This window comes from Cryptotermes secundus, unplaced genomic scaffold (assembly GCF_002891405.2).
Source record: "Cryptotermes secundus unplaced genomic scaffold, Csec_1.0 scaffold9, whole genome shotgun sequence".
In the NCBI taxonomy this organism is placed as follows: Eukaryota; Metazoa; Arthropoda; class Insecta; order Blattodea; family Kalotermitidae; genus Cryptotermes; species Cryptotermes secundus.
The window spans coordinates 446,708-471,446 of NW_019725413.1; the positions used below are offsets into that span (position 1 = coordinate 446,708).

At 38.4% G+C, this 24,739-nt stretch overlaps 1 protein-coding gene across 1 annotated transcript; it reads right to left on the reverse strand.

Moving 5' to 3' along the window:
* Window positions 1-972: 972 nt before the first annotated feature.
* LOC111863292 (exonuclease 1) lies at window positions 973-24,667 on the reverse strand. Its single transcript, XM_023849484.2, has 11 exons — window positions 24,379-24,667; window positions 23,955-24,074; window positions 21,888-22,149; window positions 20,354-20,569; window positions 19,932-20,216; window positions 14,132-14,324; window positions 9,662-9,794; window positions 8,424-8,732; window positions 5,632-6,370; window positions 3,273-3,439; window positions 973-1,511 (listed from the first exon to the last, which is right to left on the reverse strand). The coding sequence occupies exons 1-11, from the start codon at window positions 24,537-24,539 to the stop codon at window positions 1,490-1,492; spliced, it is 2,607 nt and encodes an 868-aa protein (XP_023705252.1). The 5' UTR covers window positions 24,540-24,667; the 3' UTR covers window positions 973-1,489.
* Between the last annotated feature and the right edge of the window lie 72 nt (window positions 24,668-24,739).

Consider the following 24,739-nt stretch of genomic DNA (forward strand, 5'->3'; position numbering starts at 1 on the left):
AATATGATACATCATGCGTCGTGTTATTTTTACCAATTTCTTTGCTTAAGGCGAGGTAGGACGATAGGAGGGGATGGTAGATCACTGGCAGTTTTGACACTAAAAAGTCGATCACAACCTGTTTGAAGTTGGACATTTCCGCCCTAGGGTACCAAAGAACAATACTTATTATCCACAGAAATTGAAATAATATTAGAGATAAAATTTGAATGTGATAATCAATCTGTAGATCCAGTCATATTGTAAAATTTAGATGCTGGCATCAACACACTCGACACCGTTCCCCGCTATTACAACGATTACAACGCAGAATGAGACACTGTTTATTAAAGTTATTAAATCTTCACTAGCGACATCTACGTACCCATCCGAAGAGTTACGTAGATGTCGCTACATCCATTCTGTTCCATTATGGCATCCCATAGTCGCCCGCGGCATCGTGCGTGTATAAAGTACGCGATATGACGTCAGATCCAATGCCAAGAGCTCAGTCGGCAACAAAGTTTTACCTCTCGCATCCAAACAAACCTGCCTAAAAGAAGTTATGCATATTTTTGCATTACTTTGCTATTTATTCTCACTCTTATTAACGCAACTTTCGCACGTATTTCAATAGCTGTGTATTTACACAATCACATTCTGAAAAAGAAAATAATTCTTTCTTTCTAACACAACACCATATGCATGACAGATGCAGACAATGTGACATCAATACGACGTGGCAATATGATGCTAATATTTATTCACATCATATCTACCATGAAAGTAATATATAACATAATTAGAATTTAGTATAACATGCTCATGTGAATACAAGAAATTGCATAGAACATACTGCATACTACACTTAGTATAGGCCATATGCTTCAGCAATCATAAAGTGGGGACATTTTTAACTCAAAAGTGCACTGCCAGGTGCACAGAAACTAGTTATGCATTTGTGTTAGCAGGGTACTGATAGAATCCAGAAGACAGTACACAGAACATAAAATTTATTAATTCAGAATCCGATATCTCTGTACCAAAGAGGTACAGTTCCACAGTAAATTCATAATTAACATGGAATACTGAAGGCCCAGCAACTAAAATTAATTTATTTTACAAAAAAAAATTTAAAAAATTGTAATAAAAAGTACTTTACAACAAATTGCAACCATTATCAAGCTAAGCAGTAGTTCAGCATCACAATCTAGCAATGAAACTGCAACACAAAGAGGTCTCCTTTTAACAGGACTGTTTGTATAAAAGTTTACAGACACTTGACAACAAGTTGAGAAGTGGAAAGATGTAAAACAAGATGGCAGACACAACTTCTCCACAAGGCAATTATTATTTTGCACTATATGGTGTAATGGTTCCATCAATGTGCCTCAATGTCTGCATTGCTTATGTGTTGCACACTTCTTGAACCTAACATGCCAAATATGAAGTGCCCACATCATCAATATTACAGAACACCGTTTGTGAACACATACACAGGTCCCAAGCCTCACATGTGCTGCAACTTGGACCTGAAATAAATCATACCAACTTCATAAGATGAATATTAAGACAATCCACTGTAGTTCTCAGTTTATTTAAAATCAGTGTTGTATTTTAAGATTATAAAAGTAATCTTCAGGAATAATTGTAATCACAAAACACTAGATCAAAATTTTGTTATTCCAGTCACATGTTACATGAGATTTGAGGCTCTCATGACTGCAGAAATGAAGATTAATGTCATCCAGGATGTTGGGCAGTGTAGTCTGGTAAATGGAGGCAGCAGGTTCCTTCAAAACGTTGGTAAATACCTACCAGACTACACGGTGTCATATACCAGGGGCATCAGCCTTCAAAAATATTTCCAATCACAACACACTAGATCACAAATTTTTATTCTGATGACAAAAATACACATGTGTTACGTGAAATTTGAGAATCATAATGGTGACTATGAAGATTACTGCCAAGTTCTGACTACAGCAGGCAAAGTGTTAAGGAGGGTGGGAAGACATTTTTCTTAATATCTGAATAGTAGCCACAGTTCAGATGGGCATTAATATGGCTCCTCTTCAATGCCTGGACTCAGAACAGACATGTGATCATGTGATTCTGAAGACCAAGCACTGCCAGAGATATGAACTTGGGACTGAACCTAGAGTCATGAGATATGAGGTTCTCACAGCAGTCAATATGAAGATTACTATCCTCTTGGGTGTAATTCCATGTAGTCTGATAGAGAGGTATTAAAGTTTTAGGGAAACCTGCTGTCTCCATTTTCAAGGAAAAGGATATTAGAGGAAAAAGATTTCATTTTACATCACTTCCACTAGTCTGTTATCAGACCCAGTGTTTGTCCCTCCTTCCTTGTATCACTGAACGATTTTCTCCTATATGGCACACTCTTGTACAGGGTGATTCACTTTGAGGAGGCCTCTAAATAATAATTATAAATCACACAATAATTTACTGTTGAGAACGGAAATTGGTAAGCACACGCTTTGGAGGGGGAGAAGAAGAAGAAAGGCTACCCATGTAACAAACCTTGGAGGCCCATAGGATTGTGAGACATTGACGCTCCCATATTTTCTAGACAATCAGCTCACAGATGGTGGTGATGTCGGCCTTATGTGCCAGCCGCACTTTAACCCCAAGAAGATTGCTGGTATTCATTTCTATTAAGAGGAGTCGACCCCAGAGCCATAGTGCCTCTGGAAGGATTTGGCCAACTGTAAAATCCAATGACATAATCGGGAATTGAACCCACAACCTTCTGGCTTGTATCACAGTGCCTGAACCAACTATGCTACCGCATGCATCCACATGCCTTGGTAGATGTGGAGATAATTGGATTACAGAATATGAGGCAACTGGAGAGAGGCTGATCAGAAGCTGCTTGTTTGCAATGTTGCATACAGCATGACAGGAGGAAGGAAATGGTGCAAATTGGGTAGGCAGCCAATAGGTCTGCATTGCAAAGTATACAGTGTTACCAACTTTAATTTTTTATATGATACATTATTTCAAGATTTATAATTATTAATTTAGGGGCTCATCCAAGTGAGTCACCATTTGCCATAAAAATGGAGGCAGAAAATTCCTCTGAAACATAACAGTACACACTTGCCAGGCTGCACAGTATCATACAAATGACAGCAATCTTTAGAACCTAGAATCCTCTCACTAAAAGTTCTGTCTTCTATTCCAAGACCATGAAGTTTCTGCCTAAACACAAGCCACTCATACTGTATACAGGGCCATGAGGCCCAAGCTTGGTAATGTAAACTTACTTCTTCTGAAAACCAAACATGCTGAGCAGACTCTGCTGTTTACTGCCATTCCTGCTCAGATCTGGTCGACAACAAGCCTTAGGTTTACTCTTCAGTCCCACAGACTGAGACTGACTGATACGAGATGATTTTGGACTGTGAAAACCTTCATCAACAGACACAGAATGCTGAAAGAAAGAAAAACTGGCAAAAACAAGTTTTGTGGTAGGTACTAACAATGTTTTTCTACATGTGACAATGACTGGTTCTTCATAGAATTACCAGTGTAACACTCACACACAATTCAGTGGGAAGTCTCATCACTTCTTTAAGTTTTCATACTATTAACTTCCTTGCTTTCTCCCATATCCATTTTCAGTCCTATATGTTATCAAATGATGCCTCATATTTGACACATCTCCTACGAATAACATGCACAGTCATCTATAAACCATCTCTGGTACACAGTATAGTACATTTCGCATATCCATGAGATGCAGCTCAGGCAGTTAGTTGATGGTTTCCTACCATAGCTGACTGGGTTCAGTCCCAGGTCATGTCATATGGGATATATGACAGACAGTAGGGTCTCTTCAAGTATTTCAGTTGCTCCTACCAATTCTCAATCCATCATATTCATTAATTATCACAGTCCTGATACTGACAACATTAAATAATAGCAACAACACATCAAAATAATGTTATCAGCACTCAAGGAATAGACATGATAAATTGCAAGAGAATGTTGTGCACTCATTTGTGACTAATTTCTATTCATGCAATATGTTAACACTCAATATGTTAACCGAAAATTTATGTAATAACAGTGCTAAATCTCATGCTTAAAGAACTTTTTTTATGTNGGTTGTGCACTCATTTGTGACTTATTACCTAATTTCTATTCATGCAATATGTTAACACTCAACAATTCATTGCTATGGTAACCGAAAATTTGTGTAATAACAGTGCTAAATCTCATGCTTAAAGAACTTTTTTTATGTATACAGGTGGATGTTCAATGTGTCCTCATCAATGGTGTCTCTACCTTATCGTGGTGGTGGGGTTTGAATGCTCTTGAGACCCTGAGAGTTATGGTGGCAGTAGCGTAGCTACTGGTAGGGTCACCCATGCCAGACAGGTCAAGGGGTAGGAGCCAGACGAAGAGGGATACCCTGGTCCTCTGGGTTGGGGGTTGGGCATGAGGCTAGGAACCTCATACAATAAAAACTAAATTCTTCAGAAACTAGATAATCAGCCTGTGATGGATGGAATGAACGGAAATCAACATCGGTGAAAGAGCTCAGATGCATGAATGAATGTATGAGGAGTAGGCCTTCTTGGCCCTTGCATCACGACCTACAGTGGTCTATTGTGCTTAAGGAGGTCAGATGGTTGGAGAGGAAAGATAAAGAATAGAGAAGAATAGAGGCAGACTGTTCAGGAGGCCAAAGCTCACCCTGAGCTGTACCGCCAAGGGGAAGGAAGGAGGAAAGAATAGTTAAAAGTATAAGGGATATTTGATATACATGACTAGCCTCCAGTGGTTTAGTATACTAGCCCAGTATTCAACACATTTCAAAATAAATCCATACCATTACCACTAACATAAAAATAACAATAAAAATAATAAAAATCTGTCAGTGTGACTACAACCAATTTTCTGAAGTGAGTAGAACCAACTCCTGAAATACCATGTACATCAAATATGCATCAGACAACAGATAATACTGAGGGCTGTATTTGAGCCAAGACAATGCCCTAGTGTCTCGCCCTGGCTTTTATTAAAAAAAATGATATCAAACATAAACGAATTAAGATTACTTAATTTATGACCTCTCCATTTGAGGCAGAAGCATCCACCTCTTTAAGTACGTACATTTCATGAATTGTTTATCTTTAAATTCTGTATGAAAAGCAGGCAGCTATCATTAAGTAACAACAAGAATGGCCTCATATGATATAAGCCCCAAAATTTCAACCCAGAAGAGCATGCAAGGCTGCCCAGGCACTTCTATTTTTGGAACTACACCCCTGAAAACGCACAACAAATTATTTGTACAGATTGCTCATGTTGAGAAACGAATACATAGCTGAGAAGGTCTAGTCACTGACTTCTAATCAGGTAAGCTTTCAAACCAGGTAATCTAGCATTTCCATGATAAGCATCAGTTCATAAATAAGATTGTAGTTTTCTGGGTTATGGTAATGTACAGTCTCATAAGAGACCATGAATATTTTGGAGGGACTTGCTGCCTTCATCTTCAGTGTAGAATTGACTTCTGCTCTGAAGATGCAGGCAGGAGGTTCCTTCAAAACTATGAATGGCACTAGAAAGTTGTGGCTTTAAAGAACAAAGATAAAGGCAAGCAGAAGCACCTACATCACTGATTGCAAAAGAGGCTGGCTGCTGATCAGGTGAGGCCGAAGTACCTAATTCCAGTCCACTATCAGCAGGACTTGGATCATCCACCATCTCTTCCTTCTCTTCAACCGACAGCGATGGCAATGTAGAGACACAAGCTTCATTCACAGAAATCCTATCAGTAGTCTTTTGCATTGATTCATCTTTAGGAGAAGAGTTTGTCTTCCTGAAAGGATTCTTAAAGTCTTTTATCAAAGCATCTGATCTATTGAGGGATGAGATATTCTTAGGTTTCTGGAAACCAAATTTGTTGTCAGACCAAGAAAATGCCTTTGAGAGAGATGTTGTTCCTGCTGCTGAAGTCTTGATTCTGTTACGAGAACCAGTGTTTGACTTGGTGACAAACAGTTTCTGCATGCTTGATTGTGATGTGTTGCAATCTAATAAACATTCTTTTGTCAAGGAATCAGTAGGAAGCTTTCGGCCATCTGCATCAAGTGTGGCAAGCCAAGACATTGCATTCATTGTCTTATCATCATCAGGGAACTGCCTGGTATCTGACTTGACTACACAATCTTTACTTGCAGAATCAGTCTTGTGGTAGCTTTCAACATCCAGTACACTTGTACCATTGTCAGTATTTAACATATTTGACACATCCTGTAACTGAACATTCGGTTTTAGGGTCTGTTGATCTCCTTCATCTGCAGCCTCAGTCACATGTTTTGTTCCATAATTCTTTTGCTTGCTGAAGAACCTGCAGAAACAACAAATTATGTAGGCAAGCCAGACGACTACATATTGAGTACAGGTATTTATTTATGGTTTACCACATGACACTGTAAATGACACAGTTTCTATAGTGTTTAATTGTAGGATACTCAGTAGATAATGGACTGGAATGGATGTAAAAGGATGTGGACACTGCATAAGTTCAGGTACTATCCCAGCTTTGTCTAGAGGGACCAGGAAACACCATTCATTCATTCATTCATATTTAATGTATTCAAGTAGATCCAGTTACAGAGTGAGAAACAAGTTCACACACCATTGGATATAGAATATGTCAGATATCAAAATAAATGTTCCAACCAATCATTGGAACAGTCAAAATAACATAATAAAACATACATGACACAATCACTGAACATAATAAAATGCAACTACAACAAGACCTAGTTAGTTATTGGAGAGGGTGGGTTTCCCCATGCACTTAGACCAGTATTGGTCCATTGTGCTTCCCTCTATGATATTCTACCAGTCTCTATACCCTACCGATATTGGTGCGTACCATCAGTCCCGACCGAGCCAGCAAGTTCGGCCTCTACTGGCTTGGCGGTATCTATAATGCTTCCCCCATCTATCAGAGGCATTAAAGACTACTGTTGGGCAGGAAACGTCCTTGAATTTGGCTCAGTGACCTCCTTTGGAGATATGAGGTTCTTTTAAATGCCGTAAAGCTACGACATGGGACCCACAGCTTAAAGTCCCTCAAGGAGGACTTGTTCCCTGAATTTTTCCGCCCTTAAAAATTCCACGACCTCCGCCGGGGTTGGACCCGCATACCACGAGTCATGAGGTGGGAACGTTACCTCTAGACTATGGAGGCCGCTACAACAAGACCTAAATACTAGATGCAAAATTAATTAATTCAACATCCCTTGGTCAGTTTATTTAATTGGGATTGATTTTTATAAATAATAGTTCTTTACTCTATTATGTTAGTCATTCTGTATAATAATGTGACATGACAGCTGAAAGCCGAAATGGCAGAGCTGGAGTAGATGTCCATTGCTGAGCAACAGATCAGAAATCACATTCCTGTTACAACAAATAACAGCATACCAGTCATTCCCAGGTAGCAAGTTGCTAAATATAAGATGTTTCATAGCAATGGATAACATTTAGAAAACCAAACCATTGCCTCGGAATTTAAGACATGATTTCCAAGACAACACATTCATGAAGAACAGAAATGGAATCCTTGGCGGCAGTGACTTCTATTCAGGCTGTGTGGAAGTTATAAAAGGCAGTGCATTCATGAATTAAAGTAGTAGTAGTAGTAAGCCCGTGTGGAGGCAGGGTTGAATACTTCCACCATGACCCTGCGAGTCATAGGAGGCGACAAAAAGGGAAGTCTCAAATCTGAGACAGTAAAATATGGTCATGAGTCCCAAGGTACTTGAACCTGGGAAAGATTGCACTGGCAAGGGCAACCAGCATATACAAAAGACAGACCCATCCTGTTGTCAGAGAGGGTACCCCACAAAAACAAGACTGTAACTGTCAAACAGTAATAAATATCTGGTCATGAGTCCCAGACGGGGCTCAACACCAAGACTTACTAGCTGACTGATCATCAGTCACAATGTGACTTTGACTTTGACTTGAATTCAAGTAGTAGAGATTGGTCCAGCAAAATATATGTCATTCAGAAGGAGTTCAATGTCTGAGCTGTCATAATTGATTGATTGTGATTGTAAGAAGCGCCAATAAATCCAATTATCAAATATAGAACCCATTATTATTAGTCATGCAAAGCCAGTATACATATAAATAATTATTATTAAACCTGATTTCATACTTATATTGGACTTCAATTAAGTCACACACACATACACCAAGTCCATTTCTGTATTATGACAGTCCCGTTAATCTGTTTAAGTCGTGTTTAGGTTGCATGATCAGGACTCTACTATACATGCTTTGTAAAAGTGTGTGATGATCTGTTTCAAGATAAAGTCAAAATTCAACAAATCTAACACAAAGTTAAAAATTAAAAAAGCTGGAAAATTCTGACACTCTCTCACCTGCTCTGAACTATAATTTTGTCATCAATCTGTGTCCACTTCAGTCTGCCAAACTTGCTGAGAGCACTAAACTTCCATTCTCGGCCTCCAGTAGCAGAAGGACTCGGAGAAGATCCTATGAGATCCTTTTGAGGACTATCAGGATACATCTGTTTGAAGAACGGATTCCTCTTGTTCCTTCCAGTTGTCAGGACTGGAGAAGTCAGCTCGGTGGGCAAGCTATGCTTTGAAGATGTCACCTCTGATGCAGATTCTTCTGAGGCCAGCTTCTCAGTCAAGCTACCCTGCTTTGTAGGCGTGGTGACTGGACTGTGAACCACAACAGCGAAGAAATTTAACCTATCACCTCCAGTGACATACTCTCCTGACAAGTACACCTAAACCACTATTATTTTTCTTGTTATTCCTTTGAATTTGCCCAGAAAAAAAGTTTTACTGCCTCTTCAACTTACTTCTTTAAAAGGTGTGAAGAAATCAGACATGAATGTTTTCAGCATTTGTGTCTGTATTTATCTGACATTCATTTTATGATATCACCAGTATCTAAATGATATAGTGTTGAATGGTACAATGAATAATGAATGATGAATTGGAAAGGATATGGAATAAAGTGGTCAAGGCCTAATCAAGGCACTATCTTGGCACTTGCCTGGAGGTACTGAGGAGAACTAGGAAAACCTCATTCAGGATATTTGCTATCCTTTCTGAGATTCAAAGTTTCTCAATACTAGATGCACTAACAGTTGTGCCATTTTACTCACTGTTGGCATGAAGAAAGAAAAAATGAAAACAAGCATATTCAAGGTTGGCCCAACAGATGGATTGTGGTTGCCGGGCTTGTGACACCATGTAATGTTGTAGGATGATACTGACATTCTAGAGGAACATGTTATCTCCATTTTCAGGTGAACAGGGTAGGGCGAGGAAATCATTCAGTTATGCAGGTGGTTTGTAAGGTGTGTTTCATTATACATGATTATTATGCTGGAAATAATCCATCATATTTTTTTCTAAACACAATGTTTCTGATACCGGGTCAGTTTCCATCACTGGGTGTTAGGGAGGAAAGGTTTGTACTCCACTGGGCCCTGGATCCAGTAACCAAGACTTACTTTTTCTAACAGGCCTAAGACTGTTATCGTTGTCTACAAATTAATATTCCAAAAAGCTTTCATGCAGAGTTAATCATCACAGCAAGTACACCTGACCATCAAAACTGCAATGAGGAGAGCTCTCACCTGTTCTCTTTCTCGACTTCAGGTTCATCCAACTCACAGCTATCTGAGCGTCTCCTTTTCCTAGGTTCTTCATGTACAGACATATCAAAGTACATGGATGTCAGGTCTTCATCAGGACAAGTATCTGAAACATCTGCATACAAGATGTCTGAGCAACATGAAACGTTAACAAATGGGTGAGAAATCTGAAGTTCTCATGATGTTTCAGAGGTATCTGCTGCCTTCAAAGCAGAAGAGTCCTCCGAAATGGTAACATTCTACCACACTACGTGCTGTCACATCCCAGAATGTTTAATATTTAATATTAGCCAGTGTGATGACCTCAAATCACACAAATAGGATTTGCTCTTTTGGAACTGTCTCTCAGAATTTACAACTACAATTTCTTAGTTAAAATACTGTGACAAGACTGTTGAAAGCCTGAAGAATGTGTAACAAGAAATCATCCATTGCTAGCCAATGGTAATAAACATATTCCCACAGCAACCAAACATGTTCCTGTGTCAAGAATACCCAGGCCATCACTAAGGAACAGCCTGCTTAACACATAAATCAATCATGGAAGACTTCTTGGAAGCAGTGTCTTCTGTGCTGTCTGTGTCAAGGCTGTACAGTTCCAGCTGGTGAGGAGGCAGGTTTGAATATCTCCACTGTAGCCCTACGAGTCATAGGAGGTGACAGAAAGGGAACCAAGTACCTGGGGGTATAACTGCTCCACCCTGTTCCTGAGGGATATAAATATGGGGACCTGGCCCTCTAGGTTGGGCGAATCTCATATCTGAGACAGAAAAAATACAGTCAAGAGATCCATGAGACTTGAACCCAAAAATGATGACAATGATGAAGGCCAGCAGCAACTGTAAACAACAGACCCATCCTCCTGTCAGAGAGGGTGCCCCACATCAACAAACCCACAACTGTCTGACAGTAATAAAAATGCAGTCTTGGGCCACAGATGGATACCTGACACCAAGACAGGCTGGCCAACTGACCACCAGTCATAACATAACTTTGACACTTGACTTGAGGACATAAGCATAGAAGCAGATGAATATCACTGTTGGGAGCCATTATCAAGCAATGACTAGAAAGAGTAGACTTTATGTGTGCTGTAGTTACAGTGATCTTTTGAGTGTGTAAATCAATTAAGTGTTCAATAAATGAAATTATCAATCCAAGCCCTGTGTCTAATCACTAACACAAGCAACTACAAATTCATATGGCTTCAATCAAAGATGTCTTTGACATGGCTTTTAGTCTTTACCACCCAGAAAAAAGGGAGTTTATGCCTTCCAGTACTGCAGGGCTAAAGGCCAGATTCTAGCCCATATGTAAGAGAGTATTTTGCAGGAACAGAACATTTTAAATCTCCTGGTGCCATGGAATTGGCAGCCCAATTGCAAAACAGGTTATTACCTGGGAACAGAGGAATACATATCCTCCAATATTACAGGATTTGTGGATGCACTGCTGCAACAATGCAATGTGCAGCCAATAAAAATTAACATTAGCAATTATACCGTTTCTTCCCCTGAAATTCTATTTTCCAGTTTATGAAGCCAATATGGATAAGAGGGCTTTTGAAACTGTGCAGGTTGGTTTAGCTGTAATGTGCCAGACTTGAATTTAGAGAGTAATTGGGTCTGGATTTGAATCAGCATGAGAATTCATACTTTCATGCAGTGAAAATTTAGATTGTTGTGTTCTGAATTATGGCACTGCGTTATCTGGTAGGAGACAATATACAAGCCGGGAAGGTCACAGGTTTGGTTCCCGATGATGTCATTGGATTTTTCAATTGTCCTAATTCTTTCAACCGCAATATGGCCCTAGGGTTAACTCAGCCTCTAACAGAAATGAGTACCAGGAATCTTCCTGGGGGGAAAAGGTGGCTGGCACATAAGGTTGGCAACCTCACTGCCATCTCTGAGCCAATTGTCTAGGAAATGTGGGAGCCTCGACATTTCACCACCCTATGTGCCTCCACAGCCTGTTACAGGGATGGCTTTACTGTCTTACTTTTTTGTCTGATAGTGGACAAGAGATATTACATGTTGTGACGTGACAGCTGAAAGTTGAAGCAGCAGACCCAGAAAAGACTTCTATTGCTAGGCAATAGCAGGTAAACATGTTTCCATAGCAACCAGTAAACATGCTTCCACAACAATACCTCAGCCATAGCTTAGCAACAGCCACTTAACAAATCACACAACAATGGAGGAATTCTTGAAAGAAGTGTTTCTTATAGGATCAAGTGGACAACGGTCAGTTGGAGGTCAGAGTAGGCAGTTAGCAGCCACTGCATAGCAGTGACTAGTGACCACAGAACAACAAACAGAAGACTTTATGCACGTTGCAGTTACACTGATTTAGACAGTGTGTAAATCAGAGAGGTACAGCTATTTGCAGTTATGAGTTATAGGCATTCAGTAAATCCAGTTATCAGTCCTAACCCAGTATCTAGTCATTAACAGATAAACATACTGCAACGTCTTATACCCCTGAAGATGAAATCAGTTTGTTCATTCAAAACACTGACAACCACAAGCAGGATGACACAATATCATAAACAAGAAGACCATGATCCTCAGCCCTGTTATCACCTATCATAACTTAAGTTGCTTATGGATTTCCTCATTTTCTCGAAACAATTTCGGGGATAGTAGTACCCTAGTAATATTTTATGTGTACCTCCTCTGAAGTGTCAACTGATCTATCACACATTATCATTCTGTATTATACTATGTATACATATAAGCTACACATCAACTGCAAGTTTTCATGAACTAGAGACTAACACATACAGAGCAGCGCATGAAATGATCCAGTATTTGATCTACTAATAAAATTTTTACTTTAATTACAGTACTAGAAACTAAAATACAAAAGAAAAGATAATTGCATGGAGATTTATCCTCTGTGAATCAAATGTTCATTATGACCACCATTATGTCTGGCAACTTCAACACAAACAGTGATATTGTTGATTACTCGCTGGCATATATCCTCAGTTACCTCATTGCAGGACTGAATGATTAGTGCTCTCTCTGAATGATTGCTGTTTGTGAGTTTTTTGGAAAAATCTTTTCATTAAGAAATCCCCATAGAAAGTAGTCACATGGGTTTAAATCATGATTAATCAGGGGCCAGTCCTGGCCACATGCAGAATGATCAGGAAATCGGTTTGAGATGACATGCAAGTCGAAAATGGGATGCAGAAATTCCAAAACAACATTCGCTCTTTGTGGCCTGGCTCCATCCTGCATGAACCACTGAGTTTGTAATGGCAAAACTGTAGCAAGAAGGTGAGACACAAAAGCATTGTGCAACATGTCTAAATAGTGCTCACTGTTCACTGGTTCTTAAAAAAAAATTGGCCCTAACAGTCCATGACTTGAGATGAATCACACAAGGATTCTCTGATACACGAAATCATACATTTTTAATGTTGTATTTTAGCATCCTGTTGCACTGATTTTCATCCATGATATGTATACAGTGGCCGTCTTGTAGTGCACTCAATTTCACCTGTTACTTCATGACATGTTTTGGCAACATAGTGCCATCATCAGGTGCCCTAATTATGCTAATTACTTCATTATTTAATTACTTTTTAAATACTTTTATAAAGACATATAAAGGCAAGCAATGCAATAGATTAGCGTAATTAGGGCACCTGATGATGGCACTATGTTGCCGAAACATGTCGTGAAGTAACAGGTGAAATTGAGTGCACTACAAAACGGCCACTGTATACATATCATGGATCATACATTTTGTTTATTAACCATACAATCCAAATGGAAGTGTGCCTTATCAGAAAACCAAACATCGTTGAATGATACCCCATTATTCTGAGCCCATTCAGCAAATGCCATTCTTTGATGTTTGTTCTGAACTGTAAGTTTAGGCAACACTGTCTTTTGTATGGATACAAATTCAAATCACTCTTCAATATTCACTGGACTGATCACCTGGATATCCGTAGTTGTGCTGCAGCCTTCCTTGTTGATTTACTGTGACTTCTTTGCAGTGCCACTCTGACAGTATCAATGTTCTCCAGAGAATACAGACATGAAGCTGAACAACATTTCCTCTCCAGCACTGAACCATCATTATTAAACTGGTTAAAAAGTTTAAGAATTGTTTCGAACAAAGGCACCCATCATGTTTGAAAATGGGCACAAAACCGCCTCTGTGTGACCACAACACTTTTTTGTTTCAGTAAAGAACAACACTGTTCTTTATGCATTGATCTACAGGCAGTCTTCCTTTGCCAGCCATCTTGTGTAAACCGACACAAGAGCAGGAACAGCGCAACAACAGCACACTCAGGAAGAGCAAGAATTAATGTCCATGAGATACTGGGTTACTGTGTTACAAAATATCATTCATAGCATGGTTGAATAATTAATACTATGTAAATTAAATACTGGATTATTTCACATGCCACTCTGTACAATGACTTACCGTCATGGTGTCTTTTTGACTGTGTAACAAACGAAACTTCTTTCTTGAGTAACTTGCCCTTTGTTGAAGGTCTGTCAACTTGTCGTGGATCTTGTTTCAAACATACAGATGGTACTTTGTAGCCTTGTGACCAAATGCTGGCATGTGGTGCAACTGATAATTGATTCCATGAGTTTGTCTTGACATTTTGACGCTGAGAACAAAATTATATGGATCACATTATCAAGCTATGACAAACAGCTTAAAACTAGAAGAACTAAAAACATTTACACAATGAACTATGGGCTGGACAACTGAGGAATCAGAGTTTTATTTCTTGCAAGGGAGACTGATTTTTCCTCTTCTCCATAGTGTCCAGATCAGGTGTGGGGCCCACCCAGCCTCCCATCCAATGGGAATTGGGGTTTATTTCCTCAGGGGTAAAGCAGCTGAGGAGTGAAGCTGACCACTTATCTCCATTTAGTGCATACATTTGTGGGAACATCCCACATACTTACACGCTGTTTCACCAGTCTAACAGACAACACTCACTCCTAAGTCAAAGTCATACATTGCTGGCGACGCTCATATTTATACAGCACTCAATGTCCAACCCACCTCTAAATCATCATGTGCGCTAACCAATCACACTGCTGGCAGCACTCGTATTTATACAGCACTCGCTGTCCAGCCCACATTTAGATCATAATGTGCGCTAGCCAATCAGTGCTCACAATTGCAACTGCAAGTTTCGCTCCACCCATGAAGCATGGTATAAAAGGCAGAGCCCTAAGCTCGCAATCATCAGTGATCACATTCAGTTCAGAGCAATCAGTCATCAGAGTCACCAGCTCTTCACTGCGTCCAGGCAACTGATGTAGTTGCCGCAAGTCTCCAGCGACCACGTTCTGCGACCAGGCAAATGACACAGTTGCTGTAAGTCTCCAGTGACCACACTCTGCGACCAGGCAACTAATGCAGTTGCCGCAACTCCAGCAACCGCGCTTTGCTACCTGCCGCAACTCTCCAGTGCACGCACAGTGGAACAAACGGCCCTTTTCAGTGCCCACAAACTTTCTGAAGTGGTTGTCTGTTGGAACCTCGACAATCCCACACATTCATTCATTCATTCATTTTATCTTGCATTCATAATTGCTACAACAGTAACACTTGAACAAGTCACATCAATAAATACATCATTCTTGAAATCCTTTTGCCCAGATGCCTAAAGGATTAGAATTTGTCAACAATAAATAATCACTCTTGATGTGGTTAACCTATAATTAAAATATAACACACACTATCAAAGCAGATAAATAATAAAATTAGATACAATTGTGTACTGCACATCTTCGAATAGTTGCATTGGGTTATTATTGTTACAATTTCCATGGTAGGAACCTGTTAGAATTTTAGCTTATTTCTATTGAAGCCATAATACCTAAGGACACATTTAATAGATTAAAGTACAATACTTGAATTTTGAAATGTTTAATAATATCTGTTTTTTATTTACACAATTTAAAAATTAAAAACTAACCATTGTTAAAAGTTGAGCTGCCTTGTCAAATTCATTCATTCATATTTACAACAAAATTTTAAAACTTCATACCCAGAATATCGGGTGAGTCAATATACAAAACCTAGATAATAAAACATACATATATTAAAATTGTACTTAGTAGCAGGGAATAGTATATTCTAACTCTCAGTATATTGATAAAACTCATTCATGGAGTAAAAGGAATGGTGGCACAGAAATCCTTTTAAAGTGGATTTAAAACTCTTCTCATCATTCACCAATCTTTTTATTGAATGAGGTAAATGATTAAAAACTCTTATACCTGTGATACAGACACCTTTGACAAATTTGGCCAGATTCACTGCAGGTAGGTGCAAGTTTTTACAGAACCTAGTTTTATGATCATGCAATTCACTATTGTTTTCAAACAAGTTTTTATTATTAACCACAAATAATAGTAGTAGTAGTGGTGTGTGTGTATACAGGGTGTCCCAGGAGGAATGGACCAAACTTCGGGAGGGTGTTCCTTATGTTAAAGTATGCCGATATAACACAAAACACCTATGTCCAAAGTTGAACGGTTACAGAGATAATGGCCAGAGAAGTGTGAATCTTTGACCAGCGTTGCACACTTGTTGATTACAAAATACATATTAAAACTGGCAGGAATATGTGGATTCTGTAACGTTAATAATGTACGTAACATCAAACTAACTTGTGAGTGACATGAAGCCGTAAANAGATTCTCTTTTGCATCATGAATACCTTTTTGCGTTAAGTTAGCACAGCCCCAGAAGATTATTCCATAACTAATAATGGAATGAACATGGGCAAAGTAGATTAACCTTGGCGTTTCTGTTGTTACTGTATGCTTTATATTTCTAATTGCATAACATGCCACAGATAATTTGTTTATAATAAATGTGCTGGCTCCAAGACAAAGTGTCATCAATAATCAAACCCAGAAATTTAGTCTCAGTAGCTGCAACTATACTTTTTTCATCATATATGATCACCATTGGACTTTTACAGCTATTCCTAGATCGAAATTCCAAATATTGGGTTTTTTGAAAATTTAAAGTGAGTCAGTTGGCATTAAACCAGGTATTTACTTCATCAAAAGTTCTGTTAAGTTTTGCTTTAAAGTTCAATTTATTGGGATCTGTAATTATAACACTCGTATCATCAGCATACAATACCATGTTATACTCTTTATTTATTATTTTGGGTAGATTGTTTATGTATAGTAAAAAAAAAACAGGGGGCCAAGAATAGAGCCTTGTGGGACACCGCATTTAATTATCTCCCAATCAGATATATTATCACTACTACATTTGTTACTAAGTACCAATCTCTGCTGTCTGCCTATTAAATAAGAATTGATTAATGACTTAAATTTCCTTGTAATTCTATAGAATTCAAGTTTATGCATTAATATCATATGATTGACACAGTCAAACGCCTTTTGTAAATCGCAAAATATGCCACCTACTATTTTCTTGCTGTTCAGGGCTGAGTATCTTATGAATTAATGTAAAGGTAGTTTTTTCAGTAGAAGAGTGAGATCTAAATCCATACTGTTCATCCACCAGAATACTGTTATTTTCAATATGTGTAATTAATCTATCATACATAAGTCTTTCAAATACTTTTGAAAATGTAGTCAATAACGATATTGGTCTGTAATTTGTCATTTCCTGTCTATTACCTTTTTTAAAACAAAGCTTGACTGTGGCATATTTTAATCTATCCAGAAATTCTCCATGGCATAATACAGCATTACAAATATGTGTCAATGGTGAGATTATAAATGGTAAACTTGATTTGATTACTCTACTTATTATTTCATCATATCCACTAGAATCCTTCATTTTCAGTGAGTTAATAATTTTCTCTACTTCAAAAGTATTAGTGTACTTCCATTTCATTTTCATAAATGGTTTACTAAAATTATCTCGTAGGTACATAATTGAATTACTTACACTAAGACTTATATCTATATTACTATTAATTCTCATCTTTCCACTATAGATAAAAGATAATTATTAAAAGTGTCTGCCATTTCCTTTTGATTCCTAATTAGCTTATTATCAAGCATAATAGCTTGGATACCTATATCTTGTTTAGTAATTCCTTTTTCCTTTTTTATTATTTTCCCTGTACATTTCATTTTATTATCAGAGTTAGAGATATTTCTGTTATAATATAGTTTCTTTGTCACTGCAATCACTTTAGTTAGTATTTTGCTGTACTGCTTCAAATAAAATTTAAGATTAGTATCTTGATCATGCCTAGGCAGTAGAACTAACTCTCTCTTTTTATTATATGAGATTTTTATCCCATTAGTAATCCAGTTAGTGGTTATTATTAAATCTCTCTGTCCTCTTTGAGAAGCTGGCATAGAAACATCTTAAGTAAGCGTTGAGAAAATTATTAATGAGAAAATTATTAAACATACTATTAACATTATCATGGATAAATATATCTTCCCATTGTTCCCAGCTTAATAGAAATTGAAACTCTGATATAGTATCCTTATTGATTTCTCTAATGTTAATACTTCTCCACGTTTCCTTCACTACAGTACCATTCTTAATTCTTACATATTCATGGCATGGTGCTTAATTTTATACATGTGAACAACTTTACTTTCACCTTTCAAAAAACATTATATTCTTGGCATGCATTCTGTGGTCAAGAACTCTACTCCTGCTGCTAACTTAGTTTTAACATCTGACGATAGAATTTCAGCCAACTACCATCAGTTCAGGTATATTAAACATAACTCAGACAATGGACATGTCCTATGTAACACCAGGTAATAAATTACATACTCAAGTGGCAGAGGTGATTGCATTTATCTTCAATCTTAGGTTTATTACTTTCTGACATCACGCTACAGCATTGCTCACGTCATAACTTCGAACAGGCCCCGCATTCCTAGTCAAATCCCGCGCATAGCTTGTGGTGGGAGGAGTTTCTTAACACTCGTTCTTCTTACAAACAACTGGCCGCCTGTCACTTCTCACACCCTCGAACCCACCCCCTTGTCTGAAATTTTTCTTCTGCGCATTCAAGGTTACTCTTGACCTTGTTTGAAGTTACATGACACTTGCTATACATGGTACCAATTTACAAGACGGGTGTTAAAACAGGCTGTAGTAATTATCATGGGATATCACTGTTATCAACTTCATATAAAATTTTGTCCAATATCCTCTCAAGATTAAGTCCGTATGCAAACAAAATTACTGAGGGATCATCAACGTGGGTGTCAAGGTATCAGATACTGATCAGATTTTTTGGATTTGTCAGACACTGGAGAAAAAATTGGAGTGCAATGGACAATACGTCTGCTTTTTAGACTTTAAGAAAGCCTATGATTCAGCTAGGAGGCAAGTACTGTACAGTATTCTTATAGAGTTTTGGGTACCCATGAAACTAGTTATGCTGATTAAAATGTGTTCAAATAAAACATATAGTAAAGTCCATATAGGTAAACATTTGTTTGATCAGTTTCATATCTAAACAGTCCAAAACAAGAGATGCTTTATTGCCACTGCTTCTTGACTTTGCTTTAGAATATGCCATTAGAAAGGTCCAGAAAATCCAGGTGAGACTGAAATTATATGGGACACATAAGCTGCTGGTTTATGTTGATGATGTAAATCTATTGGAAGATAATATAGATACCATAAAGAAAAACACACTAGTAAGGAGGTTGGTCTAGAAGTAGACCCAGAGAAAACGAAGTATATGTTGCTGTCTCGTCACCAGAATGCAGGGCAAATTCATGACATAAAGTTAGCTAATAGATGTTTTGAAAATGTGGTACAATTTAGATATTTGGCAATGACTATAATAAATATAAACCTCATTGAGAAGAAAAAGAGACTGAATTCGGCTAATGCTTGCTACCATTCAGTTCAGAATCTTTTGTCTTCTTGTCTGCTGTCTGAAAACATAAAAACTAGAATATACAAAACTATAATTTTGCCTGTGGTTCTGTATGGCTGTGGAACTTGGTCTCTGACATTAAGGGAGGTACATAGAGTGAGGGTGTTTGAGAACAGGGTGCTCAGGAGAATATGCGGACTGAAGAGGGATGAAGTGACAGGAGGTTGGAGAAAACTGCATTATGAAGAACTTCACAATTTGTGTTCTTCATCAAGTATAATTTAATGACCAAGTAAAGGATTATAAGATGGGCAGGGAATGAATTACCCCTCCAAAATATATTCTTCTCTTCAAGGCTACACAAATCTAACAGCTACATATGGACTACATGTAAGGACCCACCTGCTGAACCATATCTGGGTTAAAATCATCAACCTTCTGTAATGTGAATGGATTGAGATTGCCAAGTGCAAGTTGATAAGCAGTATCAGAAGGAAGCATCTTGCCAGCATAATCGGTGACTTTTTCAGAACCCTGAGGTTCATTTAGATGAACAAGTCTGCGTGACAATGGATCGAACACCAGCTGATACTTAAATGCAGCATCTGCTAGCAGGAAGTGATTGCGATAGTCTTCAGATACCGTTAGAGACTTCATATTGAGATGGGCTGGCAACCGGGACAATGCCTGGAATTAAGAATAAAGATCAGAGAGAAAATAATCCCCATATGTCTGCAATGTCTTGATGGCACAGGAATGACATTTACATTTACCTTACTCTGTGAAGCTCTTATCACCCTACATTACTACATGATACTCCTTACCCGATGAATGTCTGTATCAGCAGTCCTTAAGATGAACTTGCATGCTTTGGAGAGGCCAATGCCAGGCAAAGATGGTAAGTAGTCACAACCTGAGAGGATGCACATGTAACGGAACTTGTCAAAATTGAATTTCTCTGGCCGAGTGCCCATTGCCAAGTGCAAGTGCTCCTGTTCCACCAACAGACCATTTCCTGCTAGGTCCATCTTGAACAGAATCTAGAAGAAAAACGTGTACAGTGTACAGTAAGAATACTGTGGCATATTTGCTCAAAGCAAGAACAGTGGAGCCAGAGAAACAGCTGTTGCTAGGTAGTGGCCCATACACACAGCAGAGGAACATATCATGTATGCTGTGATGTCACACAAAAATAAAATAGATATTGCAAGTGGTGTTCTCTGTGGGTCCACACCATGCTTGTCGCTTTGCAACTGTGCGGTAAACACATACATGTAGCAGTGAATCAACATGCAACAACAGAGGAAGTGGCAGTTTTTGTGGGTGCATCCTGAGATTATGCAACAAGGATCTCACACAGCTAGAATCAGAATTTAGTTGTGTTCTGGAGTTTGCAATTGCCACATAGAACTGAGAGTTGGCAGTTGGAGATGATTGAGAAGAGATGGCAAGAAAGGAATTAGGGTGTGCAAAGGAAATTTCATATGTGTTTTGAAGTTACAGTGAGACTATTATGAATCCATTTGCCAGGAAATGACTAGTGGACTGTGTAACAGACTGAGGACTCTAGTGTTTGTAACAGTGAACTGTAAAGTATGGGAATAGCGCTGTAATTGCCTGTAGTTCTGAGTGGAGTGTATAAGGTGTCAATAAAAACAATCATCCAATCCAAACCCCATCTATAAATCACACACACCCCTTACACATAACAAAAAATATAGATATCTGACAGGTATAGTTAAGACTGTTTATTATTTAACAATTTAATGTCTATGATTTGTGTACACTACAACAGCCCCAACTACTGGTTCTTCCTACCCTTTCCATGGTTTTTGTGTGACCAATGTCTTATAGATCATATTTTTGTAATGACTTCTTTTGTTCTTCCTAACGTAATACTCATTTTCTAAAACACAAATCTAAGATCAGAAAATGAGGAAGTTTTACTCACAGCACACAAACTTATACAACAGCGTACTCAGTAAATACTTTGACAGATGACTGCTTGGGAACCCTGGTTGCCAATGGTTCTTTGGTGCACTCCATGGCCCTGAAAAGTGATGTTTGACATTGTTTCCCTGTCCCAGTCCCTACTGGCTCAGATTAGGTATTAACTTTCCCAGAGGTAATCTCAGCCCCAATGTATTTCCTTGAAACACTCACTGGGGTAATATGAAACAGCTAATTGCCTTTTTGTGTGTATTTTTGCACAGTTCTGTATGTATACAACAAAAATTTATGTATCCTTTGGTCATCTCCTCTACCCTGCAATTATGTCTGAAACTTCTTACTTTATTATTAGTCGAATTTATTTGTAATGAATCCATCAAACGTGTATGTTTGGTTTGGTCCACGCACCTTTGTGCAGCCAAACAACACAAGATCCGAGTCTTCTGTTATGACAATCTGCGCAATGTTTTTCAAGTTAAGGTATGCAAGCTGTGCATCTGCTTCATAAGGAGCCACAATGCAGTCCACATTACGGCGACGACACTCATGAATCAATGCAAGTGCCATTTCATGTGTTACATCAATACTTCGCCTCAGAAAGTTTCTAGCCTCATCTGTCCTTCCAGCCCGAAGCAGTTCAGCTGCCCGCTTCCGACTGCTCTGACGAGATCTGAAAGTATATGTAAATGTAGAATAGTGCTCATATATAATGGCAAAAAAGTTAAGTGATCATGAAAAGGCCACTCTCATAAGTTATGTGGTATACGATGGGGTACCCAAAAGAAACCGAACTAATTTTTTTGTGGGCAAAGCTTTTGTAGTACCGCGTTTTGCCGATATGAGCGCATAGAGCTAACATTCCTGAGTCGATAAGCCAACTACCGTTGCTTCAGAAGGTAAGGACTAGTTTCGGCAGAGTTTATAGTGACAACTGTTTTGTGTGATCGTCGTTTTTGCAATGGCTGATTTTCGTGAACAGCGTGCGGCGGTGAAATTCGGCTTTTTGCTCGGGAAAATTGGAACAGAAACTCTTGAAATGTTAAAAACGGCGTACAAGGACGATGCTATGGGGAAAACTCAAGTGTTTGAGTGGTTTTCCCGTTTCAAAAATGGTGAAATGTCAATTGATGACAAACCTTGTTCTGGTCGTCCTTCCACGGCCCCTAACACATGAAAATGTTGAAAAATCATCAAGGAAGATCGACGACGGACCATTGAAGAAATTGTGGAGCTGTCGGGAGTGACTTGGAGCTCAGTTCAGCGAATTTTGACAGAAGATTTGGGAATGAAAAGGGTGGCTGCGAAATTCGTGCCACGACTGCTGACTGCTGAACAAAAACAAGGTCGCGTGGAAGCATGCTGTGCTTTGAAAGAAGAGTCCCGAAATGATCAAAACTTTTTTTCAGCGTTTTGCTGATGTTGCTGAGGTGAAGGAAAAAACGACGGAGGCGCTGTCAAGCATCTCAAAAGATGAATTTAGACAATGTTTTGAAAAATGGAATAAAAGACTAGACAAGTGTATTAGTGTAAGTGGAGAGTACTTTGAAGGGGATTGAAGGTTTGTGCTTAAAATTTGAATACATAAGTTAAAAAAAAAATAAGTTCGGTTTCTTTTGGGTATCCCTTCGTATATAGCAACCAAACACTTATGCCTGGTTTGTCTGCACAGTGCTTTGATGTAGTTGTCAGAGGACTAGTGAAGCATTGCCAAATGAGCCTGAGGGTTCTGCAGTTGTGTCTCTAAAACTCTTCTGATGGAATGATAGTTCTAGTACACTAACTTTGGCTCCCATCCCATCTGGGCTATCCTGACTGAAGTTTTGCATGATATTCCTCAGTCCCAGAATATTGCCTTTATTAGGCTATGACCTCTTCCAAATCGTTTCCATCATCTATCATCCTACCATTCAGCACTATATGGTCTATCTATTAACAGGTCACAAAACAACCCACACATATCCACACAAAAGAAGAATGGCAGTTTCACTGCTTACTGACAGCTATCTGCAGATACATGAAACTTTAAATGAGTGGACAATTAAGTGGTCACCATATAATAAAGATATATCAAAAGCTTATCAAGGGTAACACCAGGGGCACAAAAATAAAGAAGAGAGAAATATGAATGAAGGTGGACATATTCCTCCTTCTTTATTTAAATTTTAAGTATGTGGGTCTATGGCCTTAAAGGCTACATTTGTAAATGGACAATAAACATTAACGGAGTTGGCAATCAAGTGTTAGCCCAACCTGAATCAGAGTTTGAACTACTCAAATGGGTTGCATGCCTAACATACATGCCGAAGTTTCTTGTTTTCACCCACTTTGAAATAATTTGCAGTATACCACTTCCTAATTTATGTTTTTAATATAAGAGGGAGATTTCGTCTTGTATGAGTCTGGTAATATTCATCTATAAAGTGAAGTTATTATGGGTATATCAGGTGAAACCATAACAATAAACAATTCACTCACTCACGGCGCTTCTTCTCAGTTGCAGTCTTTGCCGGTAAATGCTGCCCATCAAACACAAGAATTGGTTTAATGTTATGGAATAATAACATATTTATAAATTTCATACAATAGTGCACATATCTGAAACAAACACAAAATTTGCTTACCAAATTTGAATTAAGTTCTCACATATCCATTCTGGCACCACCTTGCATCAACTTTATGGAAATATATATAAATATACACAAACACACACATACAATGTAACCCTGATTCCCAAAAACGAAATCACAGTCATGATGGTGCATCATACTTATGGCCAAGATAAATGAAATATATTTTCATTTACTATTAAATACTTAAATGATGCAAGATAGATTAAATTGCTGTCGCTTCTAAAGTACGGTTTAACACACAGAATTAGATACAAATTAAAAATTCTTACGCATCACACGGTTCTCCCCTCGCTAGTTTTTCAACACAACTGTATGCCCCTTTGTGCAACCAACAATAGGCATCAATAGCTACACAACAGCCACTATATTGTCCAATATTGACCTTTCGGGTTGCTTTGTCCAAAAATGGTATCAAACCTTGAATTCCCATTGCAGATATTACAGTTAAGTAGTCTTGTTTCTTAAAGCTCCTTGAGATTACGTCAATATAATATGGTCTGACATTACCCTACATTTCTGGATACTCGTGTACGCTCAAATAGCTCATGTAATCGTATAAGCCGCCAAAAACCTTTCGCTTCACAGTTAACCAACATAAACAATTTAAATGGACGTATTGAAGTGAAAGTT

Coding starts and splice junctions, on each gene's coding strand:
- LOC111863292 (XM_023849484.2), bottom strand. CDS start 24,539: ATGGGAATTCAAGGTTTGATACCATTTTTGGACAAAGCAACCCGAAAG. Junction 20,217..20,353: donor CTGATACAGACATTCATCGG/GTAAGGAGTATC, acceptor TCTTAATTCCAG/GCATTGTCCCGGTTGCCAGC. Junction 3,440..5,631: donor CCTCTTTTGCAATCAGTGAT/GTAGGTGCTTCT, acceptor TCTTTCTTTCAG/CATTCTGTGTCTGTTGATGA.